At 48.0% G+C, this 24,041-nt stretch overlaps 1 protein-coding gene across 1 annotated transcript; it reads right to left on the reverse strand.

Moving 5' to 3' along the window:
* Positions 1-3,716: 3,716 nt before the first annotated feature.
* INKA2 (inka box actin regulator 2) lies at positions 3,717-21,957 on the reverse strand. Its single transcript, XM_044675972.1, has 2 exons — positions 21,668-21,957; positions 3,717-5,001 (listed from the first exon to the last, which is right to left on the reverse strand). Exons 1-2 carry the CDS (start codon positions 21,716-21,718, stop codon positions 4,147-4,149), a joined length of 906 nt encoding a protein of 301 aa, XP_044531907.1. The 5' UTR covers positions 21,719-21,957; the 3' UTR covers positions 3,717-4,146.
* Between the last annotated feature and the right edge of the window lie 2,084 nt (positions 21,958-24,041).

A 24,041-nucleotide genomic window follows, 5' to 3' on the forward strand; every position in this document is an offset into this window, starting at 1 on the left:
TCTGTGACATAACCACTGTGGTCAAAGGTAGAACCTGAACTCAGGTCTTCCTAGAATCTAGTCCAGCTCTCTTTCATTGAGCACTTGGGCCCCCCAAACCCAAGCCTGAGGGAAACTTCTCTCATTAGCATAGCCAGACATAATCTGTTTCCTTTCCTTCCTAAAAGTTTGTCTGTCTCAAGGAAGGAATTAGTGAGCTCCTCTGTGATTCTGCTGGAGGAGAGGAAGATCAGATTCAGTATCCTTTGAAGAACTTGGGCCAGTGAAGGCTCAGAGAGCATCCCTTTAAAATGAGGAAGGGGGAATGTAGTGCCCTCAGCCGAGAGGTCCATGAGAGTGACCCACTGGAGCCAGAGGCAAAAGCCAGGAGGAGAGCAAAGGCAGCAGTGAAGAGGCCAGGAGGGGATTGAGCCACCAGGTCCTGGCTCGTGGCCCAGGCTGGCCGAGTGTGGAATCCAGCCTGGCTACAAGGTCAAGGATTACCAGGCGAGACCTGGGCAGAGGCCCAGCCTCCAGTGGCCAGCAGAAGTGGCCTGGACGTGGGGCAGGGCCATGCGCCAGAGTGGGCATTAACTGAGCAATTGGCTCATTTGCATGTCCTAATTAACCGTAAAATTAGTCCCCTGGGGCAGAACTGAGTTGTTTTTTTTCTCACCTCCCCTATCTCACTTTTGCTCATTCCTGCCTTCTTGGGCTGGGGGGGGGGAGGGGGGAGGGGAGAAGACTGCAGAAACCAACCTCTGCCAGGGGGTCTGGGGTAGGGTGGGAGAAGGAGGGAATCAGCCCAACCTCTGATGGAGCCTCAGCTGCGAGCCCACGAGAGGGGAGGGTGATTGGGACAGACATTAATTATAGAGAAAAATTAATTGGCCATCAGTTTTCATTAGTGATGGCAGAAAGTGAAGGAGGAAGAAAGGAGGCTGAGTCCCAGGCACTGACTGCTGACTCCTGGGCACAATCGGAATTCACAGCCTCATCTAAGAGTGAGTTCTCCATTCTCTGAACTGAAAAGGGGAAGGAGAGGCATGGGAGAAGAACCCAAATGGGGGAAGATGAAAACACACACGAGGGCTCTGCCTTTGGGCTTGGGGATGCATAATGGATGCATGCCAGTCTCCCTGACAATGGAGACACAAACCATAGAGAGATGGATATGCTGTACGTAATGCTGTACATTGTAACAGATAGATGGATATTGTGTGTATCTGTCATTTTGGCAGCACATTTCTTTTCCTGTTTGCATTGCCTACTGATGGACCCCTGGAAAGAAAGCACTGGGGAGCAAAGGGAGGAAGAAGGCTGCTAGAAGTCAACCGATAGCCCCAAAAGATGGAGCATCCTGAAACCCATAACCCAGATTTGGCTTGAAATTCACTTCCTTCAGTCAGCCAGAAAAAGTGCCCAGCTGAGAAGGCTGGGAAGAGGGAAGGGCTGCAAACAGCAATTCGGACTAAGGCTAGATTTACTAAAGAAGTAAATGATTGGGGGACTGATTAAGAGGCAAGTTTCCCCCCCCCCTTCTACTTCGGCTTAAATGGGCAGCTTGGTGTAGTGGCTATGGGAGCCATGAAGACCCAAGTTCAAATTCTATCCTTGATACTGGTTATGTGATCCTGGGGGAAATGTTTAATTTATTATTGCTCTAGGCACTCTTTAAAAAAAAAAAAAGATTTTTAGGGGCAGCTAGGTGGCTCAGTGGATTGAGAGCTAGGCCCAGTTATTTTTTTTATAACCTTTACCTTCTGCTTAAAAATAAATATCGTGTATTGGTTCGAAGGCAGAAGAGAGGTGAGGGCTAGGCAACGGGAGTTAAGTGACTTACCCAGGGTCACCCAGCTATCTGAGGCCAAATTTGAACCCCTTGTGTCTTTAGGCATGACTCTCAATCCACTGAGCCACCCAGCTGCCCCCCATCATTATTTCTTTAGCTTCTTTCTGCTACCTAGGATACTGCTCCCCAGATTCTCCTTGGGGGAATGGCTGAGGAGAGTCAAAGACATTTCAGGAAACCAGGGCAGTTTAGGGTTCAGAGAGCAACCAGCAGATAGGTGGAGGGAGGAAGGAATGTATAAAGTAGGAAGAGTCCTTTTTGAGATTTTTATTGATGTGTGATATGGATCTTCTGTCTTGGCATGGGGAATATGGGGAGATGTACTGCACCAAAGCACTGGTATAACTGTATCAGACTATTTACTGCCTTGGGGAAGAAGGGAGAGAGAGAGAGAATCTGAATACCCAAATGTCATAAAACAGTTGTCAAAAATTGTTTCTACGTGTAATTGAAAAAAAGAAAGTTAAAAAAAATAAAGTAGGAAGAGGAAAGAGGGACATAGACCCTGACAAAGAGTCTTAAGGGGGCCTAAAGCAGGAAAGTCCCTTCTCCATTTAATCGGTGGTTTTCTAGGTGAAGCTGCCAAAGCCATTCCCAAGAGGCTATTGTGGTCCATGCACTTCTCTAGGAGATAAGGCCCATCTGGGAAGGCATATATGGAAAAACTCAGAGGAAGAGAGATTGTTCTTTTAGGAAGGGCTGGCTAAGTGGGTCGACTTGGGGTGGCTGCTTTCTGCCCAAAGTTGGATTAGAGTAATTTGGTTGTTTGGGAATCAAAGAAGAGATCCTAAGCTTCCCCCCAAGATCCTCATTCCTCACCCCCGAGGACACAGACACACCATATAGAAGATGGAAGGGGCTTCTGACTCTCTGCATCCCAGAACAAGAAGAAAGGAAGAGATAGAGGCAGCCGTGCTGGAGGGCTTCTTTTCTCCTCCTGTTTGCTATTAATGTTGGGAACTAGGGTGGCTATGCAGACAGGCATCTTGCTTCTAATTACAGCTGTCACATCCCATCAGGCTGAGGGGGAAGGGAAGAGGGGGGGGGCCTCCATGGGCTTTTCAACCCAAACAGGGTCTCACATTGTATTTTCTGTGTCAGTGGGTGTTACCTACTCCAAGCGGGGAGAGAGTGTCAACCTCCACAGGGTAAAGAGGTGGGGGTTGTCCCTTGTTCTCTGCCATACAGGCTCTGGAGCCCTGCCCTAGGCTGCCTGCCCAGATAGAATTCATAAATTCTTGCTTGCCTTCCAATCTCTCTCCTGCCCTCTCTTCTTACCCTGGTTGGTCCAGGGTGAGGACACGGACAAGAAGGGGGCGAGGAGGAGGGGTTGCTTTGATAGATCTCTAGGTCTTCCAAGATGGTACCCAATGGGTGGGTGAGGGGTAAATGGGTATGAGAGTGATTTGTTGATTAACTGAGTGTTTATCCCTGAGAAAAAGGGTTGAATTGGGATATGTACCTGGTGGAACTTAGAAATATCCAAGCTTGGACTTATTCCCACCTATCAACCCTAACTGACCTCAGGACAAAGCTATCCTAGGCTGTTGGGAGAGAAGAGTTTGGAGTAGCAGCTATAGACTCCCCCTTCCCCAAACACACACCTTTCTGAGCCCTCCTTCCCCCATCTCAAGAACATTAGAGGGTCAGCCATCACCAAAGTCATAAGAAAACTGAGTCATCGGTTTCCAGGAAATGTCTTCAGTCTTCAATACCCCTGCCTCTATAGCCACATCAGAGTCACCCCACAGAATCTGGGGTGCCCATTCTTCTGGGGGGGAGAAGAACTACTGCTGAGATCAGAAGGATGTACACAGTTGCTCCTAGTTGGGGGAAAAGCTTTCTGGGAGCAAGCTGACAAAGTTACAGAAAGGGGGGGCCAGGGTGTTTCTGAAGAGAATGTCTTTATTGGGAGGGTCTCAGCAATTCTCATTTTCCTGTTTTGTAACATTAGATACACCCCTCCTTCCTCAACTGGACCCCTCAGAAGTGAGTTATAGGGCATTGATGTAAATGCCAGGGACATTCCCCCAGTGGCACCCTTTGGGATATCTGTCCCAAACCTAATGTGGACACACACACATGCACACAACTTCCCCCACTACTGTCCCAATTTAGCTCTAATTTTATTGGGAGGAGATTGTGGCTTTCCTTGGAGTGAGTGTACGGAGGGGCTTCAGCTTCCCGAGATGCCCACCCTTCCCTTTTACTTCTCTGGGAGCTTTGAAAGAAAGTTCAGAGCTGGGGCTGGTAGCATCTGCCGTCTAGACTTGACCCAGCACAGCCTGGCCTCTGCTGTGAAAAATGCCAAAGGCTCAGACCCACACAGCAGTGTTGATGTCAAAGCCGGAGGCTGGGGGCTCCAGGGCCTTGGGGCAGCTCGAAGACGGCCTCTCTCCCTGTCCATTGCCCCCAGTGGTGTGGAAGGGGAAGTAGCCAGCTCCCTTGGAGAGGCCCCGCTTCTTAACTTTCTTGGAGCGTCCAGTGGAGGGCTCGCTGGCCGTGGGGGTCATCCAGCCTGGCTTCTCCTTGAGCAGGCGGTCTCTATCCGGTCGCACGCTACGCAGGAATTTCCTGAAGATGTTGGCAGTCAGGGTGAACCTTCGGCCTGGATCCCGGGGCCGGCTTCCAGGCCCTGGCACCCCACCCGCCCCACTAACTTCCCCTTTCTCCCCACCCTTCTTCTCTAGTTCTGGTAAGTCCAACCAGTTGCCCACCAGATCTGCGAAGATGTTGTCCCCCAAGACCAAGGGTTGCCGGTTGCGGCCTCGTGACATCAGAGTGGAGGTCCAGTCGTCCGGCTCGGCCCGCTCTACCCTCCGCTGAATGAAGCCTTGGCTCTCTGGCTCCCAAGTCCTAGGAGGGGGCACGAGGTTCCTGCCAGTGTGAGTCCCCTGGGAGGAGAGGTTGGTGGCGCTGCCACAGCCAGGAGGACCACAGGGAGAGCTGGCTCTGGGCCTGGCTGAGCCCCGGCTGCCTGCCCACCTGCAAGGTTCTGGGGGGCTTCTGGAGCCCTGAAGGAAGCTGGGGGCAGGGCCCAGACCATCGCCCCCCGAGATCTCCAGCTGCTCCAGAGCCGTCTGTACCTGAAGGAGTTTGAGCTCTTGTAAGGCTCCCATCATACAGTTCATCTGATCGTGGAGTCCATCTCCCACCTCTTTCATGGACACCTATGAAGGAAGGAGACAGAGAAGACTCAGGTGAGAACAGGAGGAGAATGTTGCTACCAAGGGGATGGCGCCATGCTTAGACTGACCCAGAGTCACGGCCAGTGAGCCTGTTTGAGAGGTCATCCTCTTTCTTGCTGCTCCTTTATACCCCTCGGAATTGCTTGGAGGAGAAAGAATGTCAGCATTGCAGAGAGAAGGAGAATCAAGCCCTTGAGCCTCTCTGGGGTCATCCTTTCCCTCCCTCCTTTAGTACAGCTTCTCCCTTCTTCCCTACCAGTATCCCTGAGCCAAGATGGTAGCAGGGCCCAATGGAAAGAATAGAGGCCTTGGAGCTGGAGAGCCTGGGAACAAGTTTTGCAAAATGAGAGTGCCATGTGTAGTATAACAGAAAGAATGCTAGATTGGGACTCAGAAAAGAAGGGTTCAAAACCTGCCTCTGATACTACCAACCTGGCCTTGGGTAAGTCGATATAAAGTGAGGGGCCCGGGCTAGAAGATTTCCAACAATAAGTCTAGGATTCTAGACACGGAGTCTTACTTCAGGGACTCCCTCTATCCTCCAGGGCCCCCAAGTTCCCTTTTCTCTTATAGGAGCTGGATATTTGAGGGGTGGGGAGAAGATAGACTATGATTCCCAAAGAATCTTCATCAAAGGAAAGGGAGGCTGGACTTTGCCCTAACAGCTGTCTACATCTGGTTGGAAGTAGCTGTTGAGGTTGGTGGGGTGGGGAATGGTGAGGAGGAATTGGGGGATGCTGTGATCCTCAAAAAGTCCATTATAGCTCTTTGAATTCCTCCCCCTCCTTTCCCAAACACCTGTGCTCTCCCAACTGTTGTCTACTTAATTTTATTTTTTGCTTTTATCCATGTTGTTCATTTTCATAAGTGAATAATCTTATAAAACCAAACCCCCAAAACACAAACCCCAATAAACAAGCGAAAAATCATATGCATTCCAACTCTAACAGTTCTTTCTCTGGAGATGGAGAGCATTCTTTGTCCTAAATCCCTCAGAATTGCTTGGATCTTTGTCTTGCTGAGAGTAGCTAAGTCTCCCACAGTTGATCATGTTCTCTGCTTTGGGCTGGAAGGTTCCCTTCATTCCCAGGCTCAGGCAGCCCCCTGCTCCTGTGTCTGAGGGGAGTGACGGCCAAGCTGACTGGGGGATTAGGCTGAGTGTTAGTGATGTCTAACTCTAACCCCTCGATTAGAGTTAACTGAATCCAAGGACTGGCAGCTGGAAGGGGCTGCCAGCTGGGTTTGGGTGATAGCCTAGTTTGGGGGCGAGAGAAAGGGGCATCTCTGATAACATTCACAAAAGCTCCCCACCCACCCCATTCTTAGACCCAAGCTGCCTCACCCCCCTCCCCAGATCCCCTCCCGAGCCTTGCTCAGGTTACTGCCATCAAACCCTGAAGAAACCATCTGTTGTCTAAGCCCCCCAGAGACCCACTGATCATCTTACCTCCCCAGGCTCGCCCTAATGCGTCTCGTCCTAAGCCCAGAGAGAGGAGGGACTAGAACTCTATCTATCCAAGGCTTTGCAAAGCTGGATTCACTGGCCAGTGGGCATCAAATCCTCCCTGACCCTCTTCACCCCTCCACTACAGAGGCTCAGATTGTGTGATGAGCCAGCTCAGCTTCCCTAGACAGCCTGGGCATCTCCTGTAGGTGCTCTCTAGAGCCGGCACCCTGGTTATTCCATCGGTCTGCCTGGCCAAGGCTCTTCCACCCAAGAGGGGTGAAGCAGGAAGGAGCAAAGACATAAGTCTATGTTCAGCAGCGAGGGTCACCAACATCCCCCAGCTCTGATGCCTGATGCCTTTGCCTCCCTGACCCTCAGCTCTGATAACCTTCTTCCTTTTGGACTTTGTCTCCTCAGTTTCCATCTCCATCTCTGTCTGCCAGGGAAAAGTGGTGTAAGGACAGGGAGGCAGGTTCAGAGCCTTTCCAGCATCTCATCTCCAATGTATAGGCTCAGAGCTGAAGCTAGAGAAGAAGAGGGCTGGTTATGAGCTTATCCTCTGCCCCACTTCTATCTTACTGTCATCCCTCCGTAGGGACAACACAGTTCATTCTTGCCGTCCTTGATTCCTTCCTCTCCCTGACCTCCCAGAATCACTCAGATCTCAGCAAGGTCTCTCCTAGAGATCCCTTCTTTTCCATCGTCTCTGTCCCCCAGCCAAGTTCAGGGCCTCATGATCTCTCTCTGATATTGCCGGGGTGCAGTAGCCTTCATTTCCCAAACTATATTCTTTGGTGCTCTAGAATTCCATGTAATATGAAAATGGAGTGAGAATAAGAAGTGATTTTTGTCCCTTAAACAACAAATATGAGAGGGGGCAGCTGGGTGACTCAGTGGATTGAGAGCCAAGTCTAGAGACAGGAGGTCCTAGGTTCAAATCTGACCTCAGACACTTCCTAGCTGTGTGACCCTGGGCAAGTCACTTGACCCCCACAGCCTAGCCCTTACCACTCTTCTTTCTGCCTTGGAGCCAATCCACAGTATTGACTCCAAGACAGAAGGTAAGGGGTTAAAAAAACAACAAATATGAGATTTTTGCACAGGTTGATAATGCTTATAATATAGGGCAGATTTGGGCTATGAAAATAGGTTCAATTACCTCTATTTTTCTTTGAAGATTTCCCTACTCCCTTTGTCTGAGAGTATTTCATATTCCCAACATCCCTCAGACCCACATTTATGAGTACTGTGGATCTATTTCAAGACCAGAAGGAATGCAGGGTCAAATTACAGAATGTTAGCACTGGATGGGGCCTCAGGGATTATCTGGTCAAACCCTCTACAGTTGTTTTACACACTGAGGCAGCTGAGATTTGGTGACTTGTTCAGTCATAGAGCTAGAAAATGGCATATTGAGTACTGGAACTCAGGTCTCCTGACTCCCAGCTCTTTTCATTATGTCAGGATATTGCAGCAGGATTGGGAATCCCCCAAGAGCCTTCTCCTTTCCTTTCCTTTCCTTTCCTTTCCTTTCCTTTCCTTTCCTTTCCTTTCCTTTCCTTTCCTTTCCTTTCCTTTCCTTTCCTTTCCTTTCCTTTCCTTCCCTTCCCTTCCCTTCCCTTTCCTTTCTTTCCCTTCCCTTTCCTTCCCTTCCCTTTCCTTCTTGTTCTTGTTCTTCTTCAATAATAATAATATTATTATATAATCATTATTTATATAATTATCCATATAATTATTTATATAATTATTATTGTATAATAAAATAATATTTATTAAATTAATAAGCATTAAACAATTTAATTATTAGATGATATGTTTGTTTTAAAAATAATAAATATATTATTATTTTAAAATATTTAAGTATCAGTTCCAAGGCAGAAGAGCATTAAGAGCTAGGCAATGGGGGTTAAATGATTTGGCCAGGGTTACACAGCTAGAAAATATCTGAAATCAGATTCGAACCCAGGACCTTCCATCTCTAAGCCTGGGTCTCATTCCACTGAGTCACCCAACTGCCCCCTCACTCGGTAGCTTTTGTGTAATTAGAATCTATTGCCCATAAAACTACAATCCCCAGCACCCCACTCTCCTCACGTTATGTGCTCACGTAGGAAGGATATAAATTTGGTGTAGACCTGCTTCTTACTCTCTTCCCTTCCTGTCAAGGCTTTGGGGGGAGGGGGCTTTTTAAACAGGCAAAAAATTTTAGTCACGCGGTCTTATTTTGTTAGCTAATGACCTTTTTATTCCTTTACTTCTAGTATTTATTAATAAACTTTATAAAATATAATTCTTTAAGTTGCTGGACCTTCATTTAAATCTTACACTTTCTAACTCATCTCCCACCTCCAATTTTTCCTCTCCAAAGTGTTGTGGATAAAATCCTGCAACCATGTTTTCATAAGGTGCAAGCTGGCAGTTGCCAATATAGAACACAGAACCTGGCAGAGGACCCAGGCTGGGTGCATCGTCTATACCCCCTCCTCAAGATGAATCTTTCTAAAAGTACAGCTCTAATCCGATCACTCCAAAACCTTCAGTTGGCCAATGAATAAAATTCAGATTTCTTACTGTGACCTTTGAGGTCCTTCACCTGCTGATCTACCCTTCTCTTCTGTCATACGTAGCTCACACTGATGCCCTCCCTATAGATACCCCACACCACAGTTGAACCAGTTCATTTCTTTTCCTAAGAAATGGTTGTCAGCTTCCCTGCCTTGGTCTCGTCCCTCACACCTTATTTTCCACCTAAAATGTCGATCCTTTCAATCCTCCCCATAAAAATCCTACCTACCCTTCAGGAGCCAAATCCAATGCCCTCCTTCTTCATGCTAGAATGGCAGAACTCAAAGACCACAGAGGAGGAGGTAGGCTGGGATGAGTGAAAGGGCTCAATCTGTCTCAGGCTGAGACAGGACTAGAACTCAAATCTCCTGATTCTTTGCTGGAAGTGTCCCCCTCTTCCTTTGACCTTCCGTAGCACAGTTGACAGGCTCAAGGGGTTAATAGAGCCTGAGCTGGAAAGAACCTTGGAAGCCACCAATTCCAACCTCCTGGTTTTACAGATGAAAAACCTGCAGTCTGAAGACTGATTCAGAGTCACACAAACATGACGTGAGAGGCAGAATTTAACTCAGGTCCTCTTGGCCACCATGACTCTTGTACCTCATTAGAAACCATGGAGGAAGGGGCCGGTGTGATGGCTGGTGGACAAAAGGGAAATAATCCCTCTTTTGAAATAATGGAGTTTTGAAATGATTGGGAAAAGGGCAAGCCATTGAGCAGAGGCCCCATGCATGGCACCAAACGGATCTCAAGGTCCCTGCGGCTCCCTCTGTCCAGGCTGGTCAGAGTGGGAGGTAGGAATTAGAAGGAACGCTTTTAAACATTTTTTACTGGCCTGGGCCTCTGACTTCATGTCGAGCTAACTCCTGAGAAGAGAACTCTCTTTATTTACACAGATGGGACTTTGTCCATACTTTATATGGAAAGCTAGTCAAATGATTTGCTCAGGATCACACAGCCTTTTAAGATAGAAACATTTCGTAAATGCATTTAACTAAACATATTCTCTCTCTTTTTTTTAAACTCTTACCTTCCACCTTACAATCAGTACTGTGTATGATTCCAAGGCAGAAGAGCAGTAAGGGCTAGGCGATGGGGGTTAAGTGACTTGCCCAGGGTCACCCAGCTGCCCCCCCCAATATATTCTATTCTTTTTTTTTAAACCCTTACCTTCCATCTTGAAGTCAATACTGTGTATTGGCTCCAAGGCAGAAGAGTGTTAAGGGTAGGCAATGGGGGTCAAGTGACTTGCCCAGGATCACACAGCTGGGAAGTGTCTGAAGCCAATTTTGAACCTAGGACCTCCTAGGTCTTTAGGCCTGGCTCTCAATCCAGCTGCCCCCCCCCCCCAATATATTCTATTCTTAAGGCAGCTAGGTGGCTCAGTGGATAAAGCACCATTTTGTCTAGCCCTTATTGCTCTTCTGCTTTGGAACCAATACTTTGTATCAATTCTTATATATAAGATAAGGGATTTTTTTTTAATTGCTTATTAGGGATAGCTAGGTGGCTCAGCGGATAGATCACCAGACCTGAAATCAGGACAACCTGGGTTCAAATTTGGCCTCAGACATTTCCTGTGTGACTCTGAGCAAGTCACTTAACCCCAAATGTCTAGCCCTTACTGCTCTTCTGCCTCGGAACCAATACTTAGTATCAGTTCTTAGATAGAAAATAAGGTTATTTTTTAAAAAATTCCTTATTAGGGGTAGCTAGGTGGTTCCAGGTCTGAATTTGGGATGTCCTGGGTTCAAATCTGACGTCAGACATTTACTATCTGTGCGACCCTGGATAAGTCACTTAACCCCAGTTGCCTAGCCCTTATCACTCTTCTGCCTTGGAACCAATACTTAGTATCATAACCCAAGAGTTTGAAAAAGAGAAGAAGAATCCTTGGTATAGTAAAAAGAATAAATTTCTTAAAGTCTGGTAAGACTTGGGTTCAAACCACACTTCTGACATTTATTAGTCATTGGTCACGAACAAATCACAACCTTTTCTGAGCCCCAGGTTCTCTGTCTGTAAGACAAGAAGCTAAAATTCCAAGATGACGTTAGTAAATCCCCTCCAGGCTCCGAGTGATAGAGGAAGGGAAGGGAAGCAGCTTGATGGGGGCCTCGGGGACACAGGAACCTCAGCTCCTGGTTAGTATCCTGTGTTGCCAAACTCCAACCCAGCCCCTGCCTGAGGAAGGAGAAAGCAGCTGTCTGTGATGGAGTGATGGCAAACAGGAAAGTCCTGGGGAGGAGGAGGAGGAAAAGGAGGGAGCATCAGCTGCTGGGGCTAAAGCCCAGCTCAGAGAGGAGCTAATAGGGTCACCCTTCCCAACCCGAAAGGGGATGATGTAACCCAAACAAGAATGGAGCCAGCGGGTGAGCTGTGCCCCTCCTCCTAGGCTGGAAGACAGGAGGAGCAGCCCCATCACATGGAGAAAAGCCTGGGGGGAAGCTGGGCACTGAATCTTCCCAGGGCCTGATCTTCCCGTGGAGCTGGGGGAAGAGAATCATTCCCTGGGACAGGGAGGGCTGGGAAGGGGTGGGGGTGGGGGGAGACAGGACACAGAGCTCCAAGGCCATATCCCTCTCCTGGCCATTCCTTTGTTCTTCCACCTTCCATCCCCACTTTCCTCCTCTGTCATCCTAATAATGCCTTTAGTAAATAAAGAAGCAGCTGTCTGTACACAGTAGGGTATATGCTGGGTTCAAATCCTGTCTCCCGGACATAGTAGCTATTTGGTCCTAGCCAAGCCCCTTGGGCAGCTTGATGGCACAGGGACTAGAGAGCCCTGGATTTGGAATTAGGGAGACTCATTCTTTATGAGTTCAGATCCAGCCTCAGTCACTTACTAGCTGTGTGACTCTGGACAAGTCACTTAACCCTGTTGGCCTCAGTTTCCTCATCTGTCAAATAAGCTGGAGAAGGAAATGGCAAATCAGTATCTCTGCCAGAAGACCCCAAATAGGATTACAAAGAATCAGACACAACTGAAATGATCAAATGTGGTCCTTTAATTTCCCAACTACAAAAATGGGGACAATAATAATCGTAACTAATCTCCCCCGGGACTGTGGAGAAGCATATAATAATAACCAACAACTATCCAGCACTTTAAGGTTTTGAAGCACTTTCCATCTCACTTGATTCTCACCACAACTCTGGGGATGCTATTATTATCCCCATTTTACAGTTTAGGAAAGTGAGGACATGTTCAGTGACTTGTCAGGGTGATACAGCTAGTACATGTCTGAAGCAGAATTGGAACCCAGGTCTTCTGGGCCTGCCACATAAGATAAGCCAAATTAATAATAAGCCAAATAAGTCATAGTTTCCTAGCTGGAAGAGACCTTAGAGATCACCTAGTCCAATCTCTCTAGTTACAAGAAAGTAAGACCCAGGGAGGTGCCCTGGCTTAGGGTCTGGAAGGAAGCAAGTGCAGTCTGAGATTTGCCCCAAGGTCCTCTGAGTCCCAGGCTGGCACTGAGGCAGGTAGTTGGCTCAGTGGATTGAGTGCTGGACTTTGCCTAAGAGAGAGAGAATTCAAATCTGACTTCAGACTGGCCTGGTGACCCTTGCCTGACTTATCCTTCATTTGCCTCAGTGTCCTTATATGTAAATAGGGAATAATTTAATAATAATAATACTCAGACACTTCCTAGCTGGGTGACCCTGGGCAAGTCACTTAACCCCCATCGCCTAGCCCTTACCACTCTGCTGCCTTGGGACCAATACACAGTACTGATTCTAAGACGGAAGGGCCTTACTTTTTTTTTTTTTTTTTAAATAGTGGCACCTTCCTGCCAAGGTCCTTGCCAGGATTAAATGAGACAACCTTTGTTAAGTGCTAGAAAAAGTCCAAATATTTACAAATAGCTGGTGCCATAAATGCTAGCTCTTATTCTTTCCGCTCGCCGCGGACTCCCAGTACGAATGTAAAGCACTCTATACAAAGTCAGTGAGTCTTAGTGCTCTGGCTTCATGGAAATTAGCCCGGATTTAGAGTCTAGAAACAGCTTCTCGCCTCGGCATGCGGGGGATCCACCCCCGCCCCCCAGTCTCTCTTCAGCTTCTTAATCTCTATATAATAAAGCGGCATCCGCGGTTCATCGGCTGCTTTTAGAGGGAAGCCTGCCCTTGCCTCTGAGGGTCCTTCCAGCTCTGTGAAATGAGGGAACCTGGAGGAAGGGCTGCCTACCTACGGGAAAGAGCCGTTATCAGCCTGTGGGCCGAGGGAGGGAAGGACGGGCCTCTTTACCGTCTAGCGCCAAGGATTTAGTCCCCGCGAAGAGCCTTCTCTCTTCCAGGCTAATCCGCCGGCATGAGTGGGAGACACCTGCCTGCCAGAATCCTCTAAGGACAACTGGCTGCCGCAGGGCATTTTCGGGGGTTGGATTTCTTCCTCCTGCCCGTGGGGAGCGGGATGAGGTCGCCTGTTCACACAGAGAGGTCTCCCCTCTAAAAGCCAAGTTCTGTGCAATGGGTGGGAACAACGGCTTGGAATCCTGAGGGCCCGGGTTCAAACCCTGGCGTATGTGCCACTTCCTACCTGTGTGACCTTATCCCAGTCACGCTTCTCAGCCGTAAGAGGATGGGGCTGGTGACCTGGTCTCTGAGGTTCTTCCTAACTCGAAGTCTACGATGCTGTGAGTCTGCTCCCCTCCTAGCAGGGGATATGGTACGTGTGTGGGCAAGGCACCTTCTGTTCCCGCCTGGCTCCTTCTTCCCTCGGCCCCTCTGACTGCTTCTCACAGCTGTGCCCTCCGTCCCCGTGTCTCACGCCCTCTGCTCGCTCAGCCAGATTCCCTACGGGCTTGGCAGGCGTCCCCGCCTCCCTCCCTCCCTCCTTCTCCCACCCTCTCTGCCAGGGGGCTCCCGAGGTCCTCACACAATTCCTTCGCCACCTCTTTCCGTGACCCCTTTCCCTCCAGCCCCTCCCAGAGGCATCGGCTGAGGCCTGGGGCAGGAAATGGGGACAGTCCCTCAGTGCCAAGCATCTTGTTCCCGGCCCCGTGAATGACGACCTTCATGCCCCCCCTGCTCTTGGCTGGAACGGCTGGATCTCCCCACAGGAAGCTACAGAGCCTAGTGGCCAGGAGGGAGGGAGCCTGAGCCAAGAGCCCCGGGAGGGAAGGAGGTGGGAAGATGAGGAAGAGGCGGGGGGGGGGGGGGAGTTAGAAGGAAATAGAACGAAGGGGCGCCCCTAAAGAGGAAGAGACTCAATCTCCCCCAGAAGCATCTCTTTATGGGATAATGTTTTGGCAAAAGGCAGACGGACGGACCTAAATTACCCCATCCCACCCCACTTCCTCCATTAAGGCTTCCTCCTTAGTGATTTCTCCTCTATTCTCACTCTCCTCCCATAGGTTGCAATCAGTCAATAAATGTTTATTTAGCCTTATCATCTGCCGGGCGAAGGAGACAAAGAAACCGAAGACTCAGTCCCTGACCTCTAGCTGGAGAAAGAAGGCAGACCCCAGAGAGAAGATAAGGGCAGCCTCCAGAGCGTCCTCTCACCATGTCATCATAACCATCTCTTGGAGGAGCAGCCCAGCCTCCCTGGAGGACTCCTCTGCTAATTAATCACCTTCACAGGAAATCCTCTCGTCTAGCTTAGATCACTCATGCTGTAGTTCAAGGCAACTCTTCTTGCTTCTCCCTAGACCTGGGGTCAACAGCTTGTGACTTGAGAACCACATGAGCTCTCTGAGAATACACACAGTGCTTTCATCAAACAAATGAGGAGCTTTATAGCTGAAAAGGCAGTAGAGTGCCCTGGCATTCCAGCTGGACTCAGGGTGGGAGGGGAAGTGGGTGGCAATGGTGGCTCTTACTGATGCTATGATCCTGGGTAAGTCACTTAACCTCTAAGCCTCAGTTTCCTCATCCAGGTAAAAATAAGGATGAAAAAGCATACACAAAAACAGGGGCAAAAAGATACGGTATTACTAATGATAAAAATAACATTCTATATGTTATGGGAAAGTGTCTTGCATTATTACACATGTAAAATCCATAGCAGATTGCTTGCTGTCTCAAGAGGGAGAAAGGAGGAAGGGAGAGAAGGGGAGACTTTGACTCAACAGTTTTTTGAATAAAGGTTAAAAATCATTTTAAAAGTTGTTTTAATTTGATTAATGTAATCGAGGGGGGGAATAAAATATTAAAAAACAAAATAAGTAAAAATACAACAAAACCTAGATTTTTAAAAATCTAGATTAAAAAAGTGGCAACGAACAAGCATGATTCAAAAGAAGAGATGTGAGAAGAGACTCCCCATCTCACTCCTTTGCAGAAGTGGGAGGTCCACAAGTATTCTATATAAATTTTTTTCAGTTATGCTAGTTTTCACCCTCTTTTTTGACTTTAAAAATATTTATTATAAGAGAGGACTTTCTAGGAGGGGGAAGCATTTTGAAGGAAATTATGATGATATGGAACAACAAAATATTAAACTTATTTTAATTGTAAAAATATATCCTTACATATGCATATATTTACTAGACTTTTGATTTCATGGATATAGAGAAATCTCTATGAGTGAGTAACTTTCTCTACCAATATAGACTGGAACTTTCTCTAAAAGTTGGAGAGGTAGAGAGGTGCATGGGGCCACTTGATAGTTTACAGGACTTGCCCAGAGTCACACAGCCAGTTTGTGATTCAGAAGCGGGCCCTGGGTTTGAATCCAGGCGCTTTCATTTTCTCTGAATTTGGGGTCAAGTTACCTCAAGAAAGAAATCTGGAATGTTTCTACAGGGGCCAGAATTTCCTGATCTATAAAATGATGAAGTTAGTACAGCTGGTCAACTAGGATCTTTCTAGGTCTAAATCCACAATCTTTTCCCACTTGGCAGAAATTTCAGGTCAGGTGAACATTTGGGTCTGGAGAATTCCATTAAGTAAATATTGCTAGGCAGGAAGGATGCCCTAGACCAAAGATGCTGGATCTCTTCTCCTCTGGCTACCCCCTTCCTGTGCCTCTGTTTACCTCTCTTGGAATAAGAGTCGCCCTGCCCACTTCAAACTATTTCTCTGGCAGGAAAATGTTCTTTTTCCTCTTTACCAGCATAAACATGTTGGGAGATGCTCTCCTTCAAAAACTGACTCCTCATAAATTTTCCTCTTCATGAGATTTCTAAGACCCCAGTTATTCATGCTCAGGGGGCATTATAGCGATGTATATTCATTTGAATGTTTCCCGGTAAGAATAATAACACTAATTTTTCTTCTTCCCCTCCTCCTCCTCACTCTCTGTCTGTCTCTTTCTGTAAGCTCTCAGATTCTCTTATATTCTGCCATTAGATAGGAAGCTCCCAATGGGAGCAGGGAGCAGGGAGCAGCTGGGGTTCAGACTTGAAGTCTAGTCATCAACTCTTTGTTGAGGTCAAGATGTGGGCCACATGTCCCCTATGGTGTCATTATAGCCCTATCATCCCAGTGTCCTAATGAAGAAATGTATCAGCTGCTGCCTCTACCCTGGGGCCCATTCAAACTTCTTCCCTGAAATCTAATCTATGGATCCACATATACTCTGTTGGTAAGGAGATACAGACACAGCACTGGGGAAAGTCTGGTTTTCAGGGTCCTAGCAGGCTCTGTCAGGTCACCTTCCATGGCTAAGCCAAGACACTTCTCTGCTCCTCTCTCCATTTTGTCTTGGACCACCACATAGCCATCCCCCAGCATCCCTCACTTGTGAGGAAATGCATTCCTCCATGACAGTGTATGTTTCCAGTTGTGATGGATGACTGGGGTAGAGGGATGGGAAATTCTACAACTTTAACCTTCAGGAGCAAATGTTTCTTGATAGCTCAGTTAATTCTAGATTATCTCTTCTGAAAGCATGATGGGCCAGAAGGTTTGGGAAAAATGTAGTAGAACTGGAGTTGGGAGGTTTGGATTCAAATCCCAGCTCTCATACAATACTGGTTGTAACTATGAGAGAGTTTGTTCCTCTTCTGGTGATTCAACTTCCTAAATTGTAAAATGGAAATAAATAATACCTGGTACAAGAGGAGAAGGTATACATGAGTTGGAATCAGCACCCTTGAATCGAGGACCAATAGTGCTGGAAGATCACCAATTAGTTAGCTCAGTGGTATTAAACTCAAATAGAAATTGGGATATGAAACCATACCCTCAGGCAGCTAGCTGATAAAGTGGACAGAGCACTCAACCTTAAGTCAGAAAGACCAGAATTCAAATCCAGACTCAGACAAATTTACTAGCTGTGCGACAATGGGCAAGTCATTTAATCCCATTTGCCTCAGTTTCCTCATTTTCGAAATGAGTTGGAGAGGGAAATGGGAAAACACTTCAGAATCTTTGCCAAGAACATCCCAAATGGGGCCAAGAGTTGAACACAACTCTAAAAGGATGCCTATGGGCTGCATATTAACTTAGAAAACCACCTATTAACCTTATCTATGTTTTATTGTATTTCTACTTATTTTGTTGAATATTTCCTAATTATATTTTAGTCTGGTTCAAGCCACAATCTAGAATGATGTTGGCCCCCAGCAGCACATCTGACACCACCAAGCCAGTGACAAAAGTACAATAAATGCATTAGCTACCTTCCTGGATTATGGTAGGGAAAAGCACTGTGCTAACTTGAAAGATCCATAGAAGTATGAGCTCATTTGAATATAGTTTTAGAACTGGAAGGGATCTTACAGACCATATAATCCATTTCTCTCATTTTTTAGAAGGGGAAACTTGAGTTCCAGAGGGCAACTTGCCCAAGGCACAGGAGTATAGAACTTGAATTCAGATCCAGGACTTTCTATTCCAATCTAGTCTACTGATCACTACATCATGAGCTATTTCCCATAGGACCCAGAACTGTGCTTTGAACCTCTGGGTTGTACTTATAGGTTAAGGATTCTAGCTATCTCTATTCCCTTATTGGACTGTAAACTTGAAGAGAAAGGGCCTGTGTCTTACTTATTTCAACTCTGCATCACCCCCAGAGACTAGCACAGCACTCTGTAATAGGTAAATATAATAATATATAAATACAATATAATAAACCATGATATAATAATAAATTACAAATAAACATAATATATCATAATCTATAATATAATAAACTAATATAATGATAACAAATATAGAAATAGAATAGAATAAAATATAACTACAATAATAAATATTAATAAATGTTCATTAAATGAGTAAAAAATTGAGGGGTGGGAAGAGTGGCAGAGATACAGATAATCCAGACCAGCAGATAATCAATCTCCAGATTCATTTCTATATGTCTCTAGAAGGCTCATACACATATTTCTTATACAGAAAATTTCCCATCAGCTGAGGATGGAATACAGTGGCCCTTAGTGGCAAGAGGGAAGAGGAGGGGGAGGAGGAAACATTTGCCTCGTAGCATCCATGGAGCAGATAAATGAGAGTTGACTGTATTCACTTCCTCTGGCTGCTTCTCAGCTTGGTGTAGGACCAAGCAAAACACCTGCCCAGGCCAGTCACTGGTAGCCAAGAGCTGCATCTGGCTCTAGTCCCAACTGCCTTAGCCTGAGAAAGATTCAGCCAAAGGAATGACCTCCTCTTCACCGCCCCCAACTGCCATGTAGGGAAACTGGTCACTCAGGCCCTGGGCTACCCCAAGGATCTGGCTGAGGAGAGGAGAGGGAGCAGGAAGCTCCAGACGTTCTCTGCCCTAGTCTGGGAAGGAGCTGCCCACTCAGCCTGAGAACTGAGAGCCTGGCCCAGAGAAAGGGGCTGGGAGTAGGGGGTGGGAAGGTGAGGCAGGGATAGTTTCTCTCCTGTCTCAGCATCAGTCTGGGCCCTGGGCCAGGCATTTGGCTTCCTCTCCAAGAGAGTCAAAGACTGAAACAGTGCAGACAAAGGGCCAAATAAAAGCTAATGAGGGAGCTGGGTGACTTTGGCTTCATTGCTTCCTTCTCTCTGCCTTCCTCACGCCTCATCTCTTCCTCTTTCTCCCTCTCCTCCCTGTTTGGGCTCATGTTCCTGATGGGGGTGTAGATTGAGGGAATGTATTCAGATCTGGAGCTGGGGTGCTAGTTCCTGTTTGCTTTCTTTATTCCGCTGGCATCTTCCACACACTGCCCACCCCCCCAACCTCCGCTCCCCCACCCCCAGTTGTTGTGCAAAATGCAAATCAGAGGGTTATTAAAATTCCATCCTGTGCCAGAAACACCCACCCCTCCATTAACTCAGAACGTGGGGTGCGATGGAGGGGGCCCTGTCCCCCCACTCCAAGCACAAAGGAAGTTGGACTGGCTTTGATCCCATGAGCCTAGCGCTTTCTTCCTATCCCTGGTCTAGGGTGAGAAAGAATTCTCAACAATAATCTTGACCTTCTTGGACATGGAGAAACAACTAGAGAGAAGTCAGAGTCCTTTGTGTTGGGAGTGGGTAACCCCAACTATCTGACAAGTCTCTTATTCCCCAGATAGGGGCCAATCGATTCCTACCTGTCTAATAAACACCTCTATAAAGAAAGTTGTGGGGAGTAGGGAGGGTTGTGGAATTAGGCAAAGAAACCCTTTGTCCCATTCAAAATGAAGAATTATATCACAGTCACACAGTCAGTGTCCGTCCAGTGCCCAGGTGGTGGGAGGATCACCACAGCCTGGACTTCACAAAGGGCTTGGAGGTCATGGTGTGCCCTTCTTTCTTTGATCCCCAGCAGTCTCCTGAGAACAGACAGCTGATCTACACAGCCTTGGAGAGAGGAGCTGACACCTGGGACCTAGTGACCTAACACACTGGGATCTTTCAAAAATACCTGTGGCGATTCCATTTCTTCTAGACTGTCTTCCCCTCCATGCTGCTCTCTAAGCATGGCTATCAAGTTGTTTCTTTCCCTCCCAAGTCACCCAGCACAAAGAAGAATTTTAGGGGTTATTTTATGAGGGCGTTGCCCAATATCATTGGCAACTACTGGGGAGAAAGGCAAACCCGTCATTCTATCACGCCTAAAGAGCTAGGCTGGTCACTGGACACTCTTGGGCTTTCTTCCCGGTTCCTGGGTTACCTTTCTCTGGACATTAGTTTCTCCCTATTGAAAAGGGTAGAGCAGGAAGAAAAGAGGTCAAGATATTTTGTCTATTTTTATTTCTTAATACTTTTCTGTACATATTTTACCTGCTGTCCCCTCCTATAGAATGTAAGCTTGAGAGCTCAGAAGATTTTAATTGTCTTTCTTTCTAGTGCCTGGCATATAGCAGGCGTCCAATCATTTCTTGTTTATTGATTGATCGTTGAAAGAAGGAATAGTCCCTCCATGCACTAAACCACCTATAGATTGACCCTACAGAGATTGTGTGAGGTTGCAGAGGATTCCATCTGAATGCTGGAGAGATTAAATTGAGTTCACAGGATCACAGAATTTAGACAGGATATAAATGATGTTTTAATTCATAAAAACTGATCCCAGAGAGGAAAAGTGACTTGTCTATAAAGTTTCAGAAGTGCAAAGAGCTGAATTTGAACCCAAGTTATTTGACTAAATTGAACAGAAATGAACTAAAAACACTGTGTGGTTGGGAGGGTAAATATTTGGAGTTACGAAGCAATTCGACTTTCAAGCCTTTCCTTATATGCTCAACTCATTATGTAGCCTGAGCCTCCCCGAGACCTAGTGCTACCCAATAGGGCTCACCACCACCATAGGCAGATCCCTTTCTAGACTCATTTTCCCCTAGAGCTACCTGTCCCTACCTAAGCTGCCCTCTCCTGCCCTCACCCCCCCACCCCCTCCCACTTCAGTTCTCTCTCTTCCTAAAGCAGAGACCTAGCATCTGGCTCTGCCTCCGCAGCTCCTGCTCATCCTGGCAACTCCCCTCCTCCCCGTGCCCAGGCCCCACCGCCGTCATTACAGCTGCCAGCCCCCAGCCTCCCTCCGGGCTGGCAGACAAGTCCGGGCAGACAGCCGGCTTGTCCTGCCCCCGCACCTCCCTCCCACCCCCCACCCCGCCCAGCCTGCCAAGCTCCAGCAGAGAGAGATAGGAGCCCCAGGCAGTACCGGCTTCCCTCCCATCCCAGAGCCCGACTGGCCTCCCGAAAGCGTGGGCCCTGCTCTCCGCCCGCCGGGCAGGGCCCCCGTTAGGCTCAAGCCACGGACCCTCGAGAGCCCTCAGGCACTCTCTCGATCTCTGCCCTGGCTATCTCGTTCCTTAAGTTAGTCTAGGGCTCAGCCTCTTGTCTCTCGACACGCGTGGTAGTCTATGGGTGGGTGTGTCTGTCTGTACGTCAGTTGGTCCGTGCGTTTGTCTGAGGCTGTGTGTCTGTCAGTGTCTTCAGGTGTCAGTGGCTGCTTCCGTTTGCGGCCGTGTGTCCATCAGTGGCCTCTTGTGGCTCCCCTGTCTGAATCCGTGGGGGGCTTCACGTGTCAGTCTTTCACCGTCTGTTTCCGCCTAGGGTTGCGTCTATAGTTCTGCGTGTCCCTTTCGCTAAACTCTGCGCGAAGTTTCCGCGTGGTCCCCGGTCCGCTCCCCTGGACATTCATTTCTCTGCCTCTCTTTCCCCGCCTCACCCTCCCCGACACTCCGAATGTTTTCCCCAAGACCCTGGTAAGAGAGACTAGGCGGCTGACTGCAGCTGGGGATGGGGCAGCGTCCCCCACCCAAGCACCCTCTGTCCTGCTTCTGGCCTTACCAGCTCCTGCTTCAGGCGCCGCAGATAGCTGTCCATGTCCTTGCTCTCCATCCTCACACTGCCATCTGCCAGACACGGTAGAGTTTCCCCCAGCAAGTCCAGCTCCCTCCGGGTCTGAGGCTTCCTCTGCTCCAGCCGCTGTGCTCTCGGCCGCCTCTCCAGAGCTGCCCTGCCGGGGGTCTCACGGCTCCTCCCTGGGACAGTGGGAGGGCTGGGCTGCTGGGAGAGCCGGGTGCGCCCGGGTCGGAGGCGCCCCTTCTCTCCAATTGAAAGCCAGGCACGCTTTAGGGCGGCGCAGCTCCCACTCTCGAAGCTGAGCCCGGGCGGGACTCCGCGCCCCCTCCCCTCCCCTTCCAGTCCCAGTCCCCTAGCCCCAGGTCTGCCGCGCGGGGCGGAGAAAGAAATCTATCAGCCAATAGGAGGCCAGGGAGAGATGGCGGCAGCCAATGAGAAGAGTACTTTGACGGGTAGGGAGTGGGGGTGGGGAGATGAAAGCAACTGAGGCGAAGGGCCAGGGGGAACCCGGACCAGGACTGGGACCAGGAAGATTTACAATGGGCTTCAGCGGCGGCCGCTGCGCAAGAAGTGGGGACCGAGCAGAGCTGGTTTATTTAGACCGGTGTTGGGAAGCTGGTTTGAGTTATCAGGCCAGCTTCCCCAGCAAATCGTTCGCCTCTGTCAATCGATCAATTAACAAACACTCATTAGGCATTTCCTACCTGTCAGGCACCGTGCTAAGCACTGAGAATGCAAAGAAAGATGGAAACAGCCCCAGCCCTCGGGGAGCTTACATTATATTAGGGCACTTAACGTGTGTCATCAAGGTACATACGAGAAAAGACAGAGTAGACACAAGGTAACTCCAGAGGGGAAAGCACGGACAGCTGGAGGGTGGGGGAGGCCAGGAAGAGCCTCCGGCAGGAGGGGATTCTAAAGCTGTGCTTTGAAGGAAGCCAAGAATTCTAGGAGGCAAAGGTGAGGGGAAGAGGGAGAGAGGAGGTAAGGAGGCAAGAGGGACACGAGATGGGAGAGAGTGCAATCTGTATAATAGACACCAAGTAGGCCAATATGACAAGACTGAGAATGCTGGGTTGGGGGAGTAACAGGGGGAAAAAATGGGAAAGAAGATGGACTCTGTATGGGCTAGAGAGAGAGACCAGATTTTGAAGATCTTTGAATGCCAAACAGGAGTTTGTATTTGGCCCTACAGGTAATAGGCACTGGCGTTTATTGAGCTTACTAGTCAGACCTGCCTGCCTTCTGGGAAAATCTCATAGGTAGCCAAATGGAGAATGGACCGGAATGGGAAGAGACTTGAGAAAGGAAGACCAATTAAACTATGGCAATAGTGTAGGGGAGGTGGCAGCTGGGTGGCTCAGTGGATTGAGAGCCTCGCCTAGAGATGGGAGGTCCTAGGTTCAAATCTGGCCTCAGACACTTCCCAGCTGTGACCCTGGGCAAGTCACTTGACCCCCATTGCCTACCCTTACCACTCTTCTGCCTTGGAGCCAATACACAGTATTGACTTCAAGAGGGAAGGGAAGGATTTTAAAAAAATAGTGTAGGGGAAATGTGATAATGAGAGACTGGACTTTGGTGGTGATCATTAGAGTGGAGAAAAGAGGAGGTATATGAGTTGTGGATAGAAGTGATAAGATTTGGCAAATGGTAGACTGTATGTAGAACAAGGAGGATGAGAGAGAGAGAAATGATAGAGCATCTGATAGGCATGAAGCTAAGCATTGGTGATAGTCTCTGCCTCCAAGGATCCTACATTCTAATGGATAAAGATGGCATCTGGAGGAGAGCTGGACAAGGAAGTTGGGGGTAAGAATCTGGGCAAATGGAAAGTAGTAAGAGGGAAGTTTGGAAGAAAAAGTTTGGAGGAAAAGATAATTAATTATCATTTAGGGGAAAGCTTTGAGGCTCAGTGGATTGAAAGCCAGGCCTAGAGATGGGAGGTCCTGGGTTCAAATCAGGTCTCACACACTGCCTAGCTGTGTGACCCTGGACAAGTCACTTAACTTCCATTGCCTGGACCTTACTGTTCTCCTGTCTCGGAAGCAGTGCACAGTATTGATTCTAAGATGGAGGGGAAGGATTTTTTTTTTAAATTTAGACATATTGAGTTTGAAATACTATGGGGACATCCAGTTGTAAATATCAATAAGTAGTTTATTTTTTGTTTTATTTTTAGTACCACACAAAAGACACTTACATAGTGGTTGTTGTTGTAAAAGCACTCATGCAAAACCAAAACCCCAAAATAAAACTACATACAATGGTATAAAAGACAGTACATTTTGATCCACATGCCTCTAACTCCAACAGTTCTTTCTCTGGAGGTAAATAGCATTCCCTGCCATATGCCTTT

Source organism: Gracilinanus agilis, chromosome 4 (genome assembly GCF_016433145.1).
Source record: "Gracilinanus agilis isolate LMUSP501 chromosome 4, AgileGrace, whole genome shotgun sequence".
Lineage (NCBI taxonomy): Eukaryota > Metazoa > Chordata > Mammalia > Didelphimorphia > Didelphidae > Gracilinanus > Gracilinanus agilis.

Excerpts from the sequence above, each read along its gene's own strand:
- INKA2 (XM_044675972.1), bottom strand. The coding sequence starts at position 21,718 with ATGGAGAGCAAGGACATGGACAGCTATCTGCGGCGCCTGAAGCAGGAG. Across the intron at positions 5,002-21,667 it reads GGCGCCTGAAGCAGGAGCTG|GTGTCCATGAAAGAGGTGGG; the intron begins GTAAGGCCAGAA and ends CTTCCTTCATAG.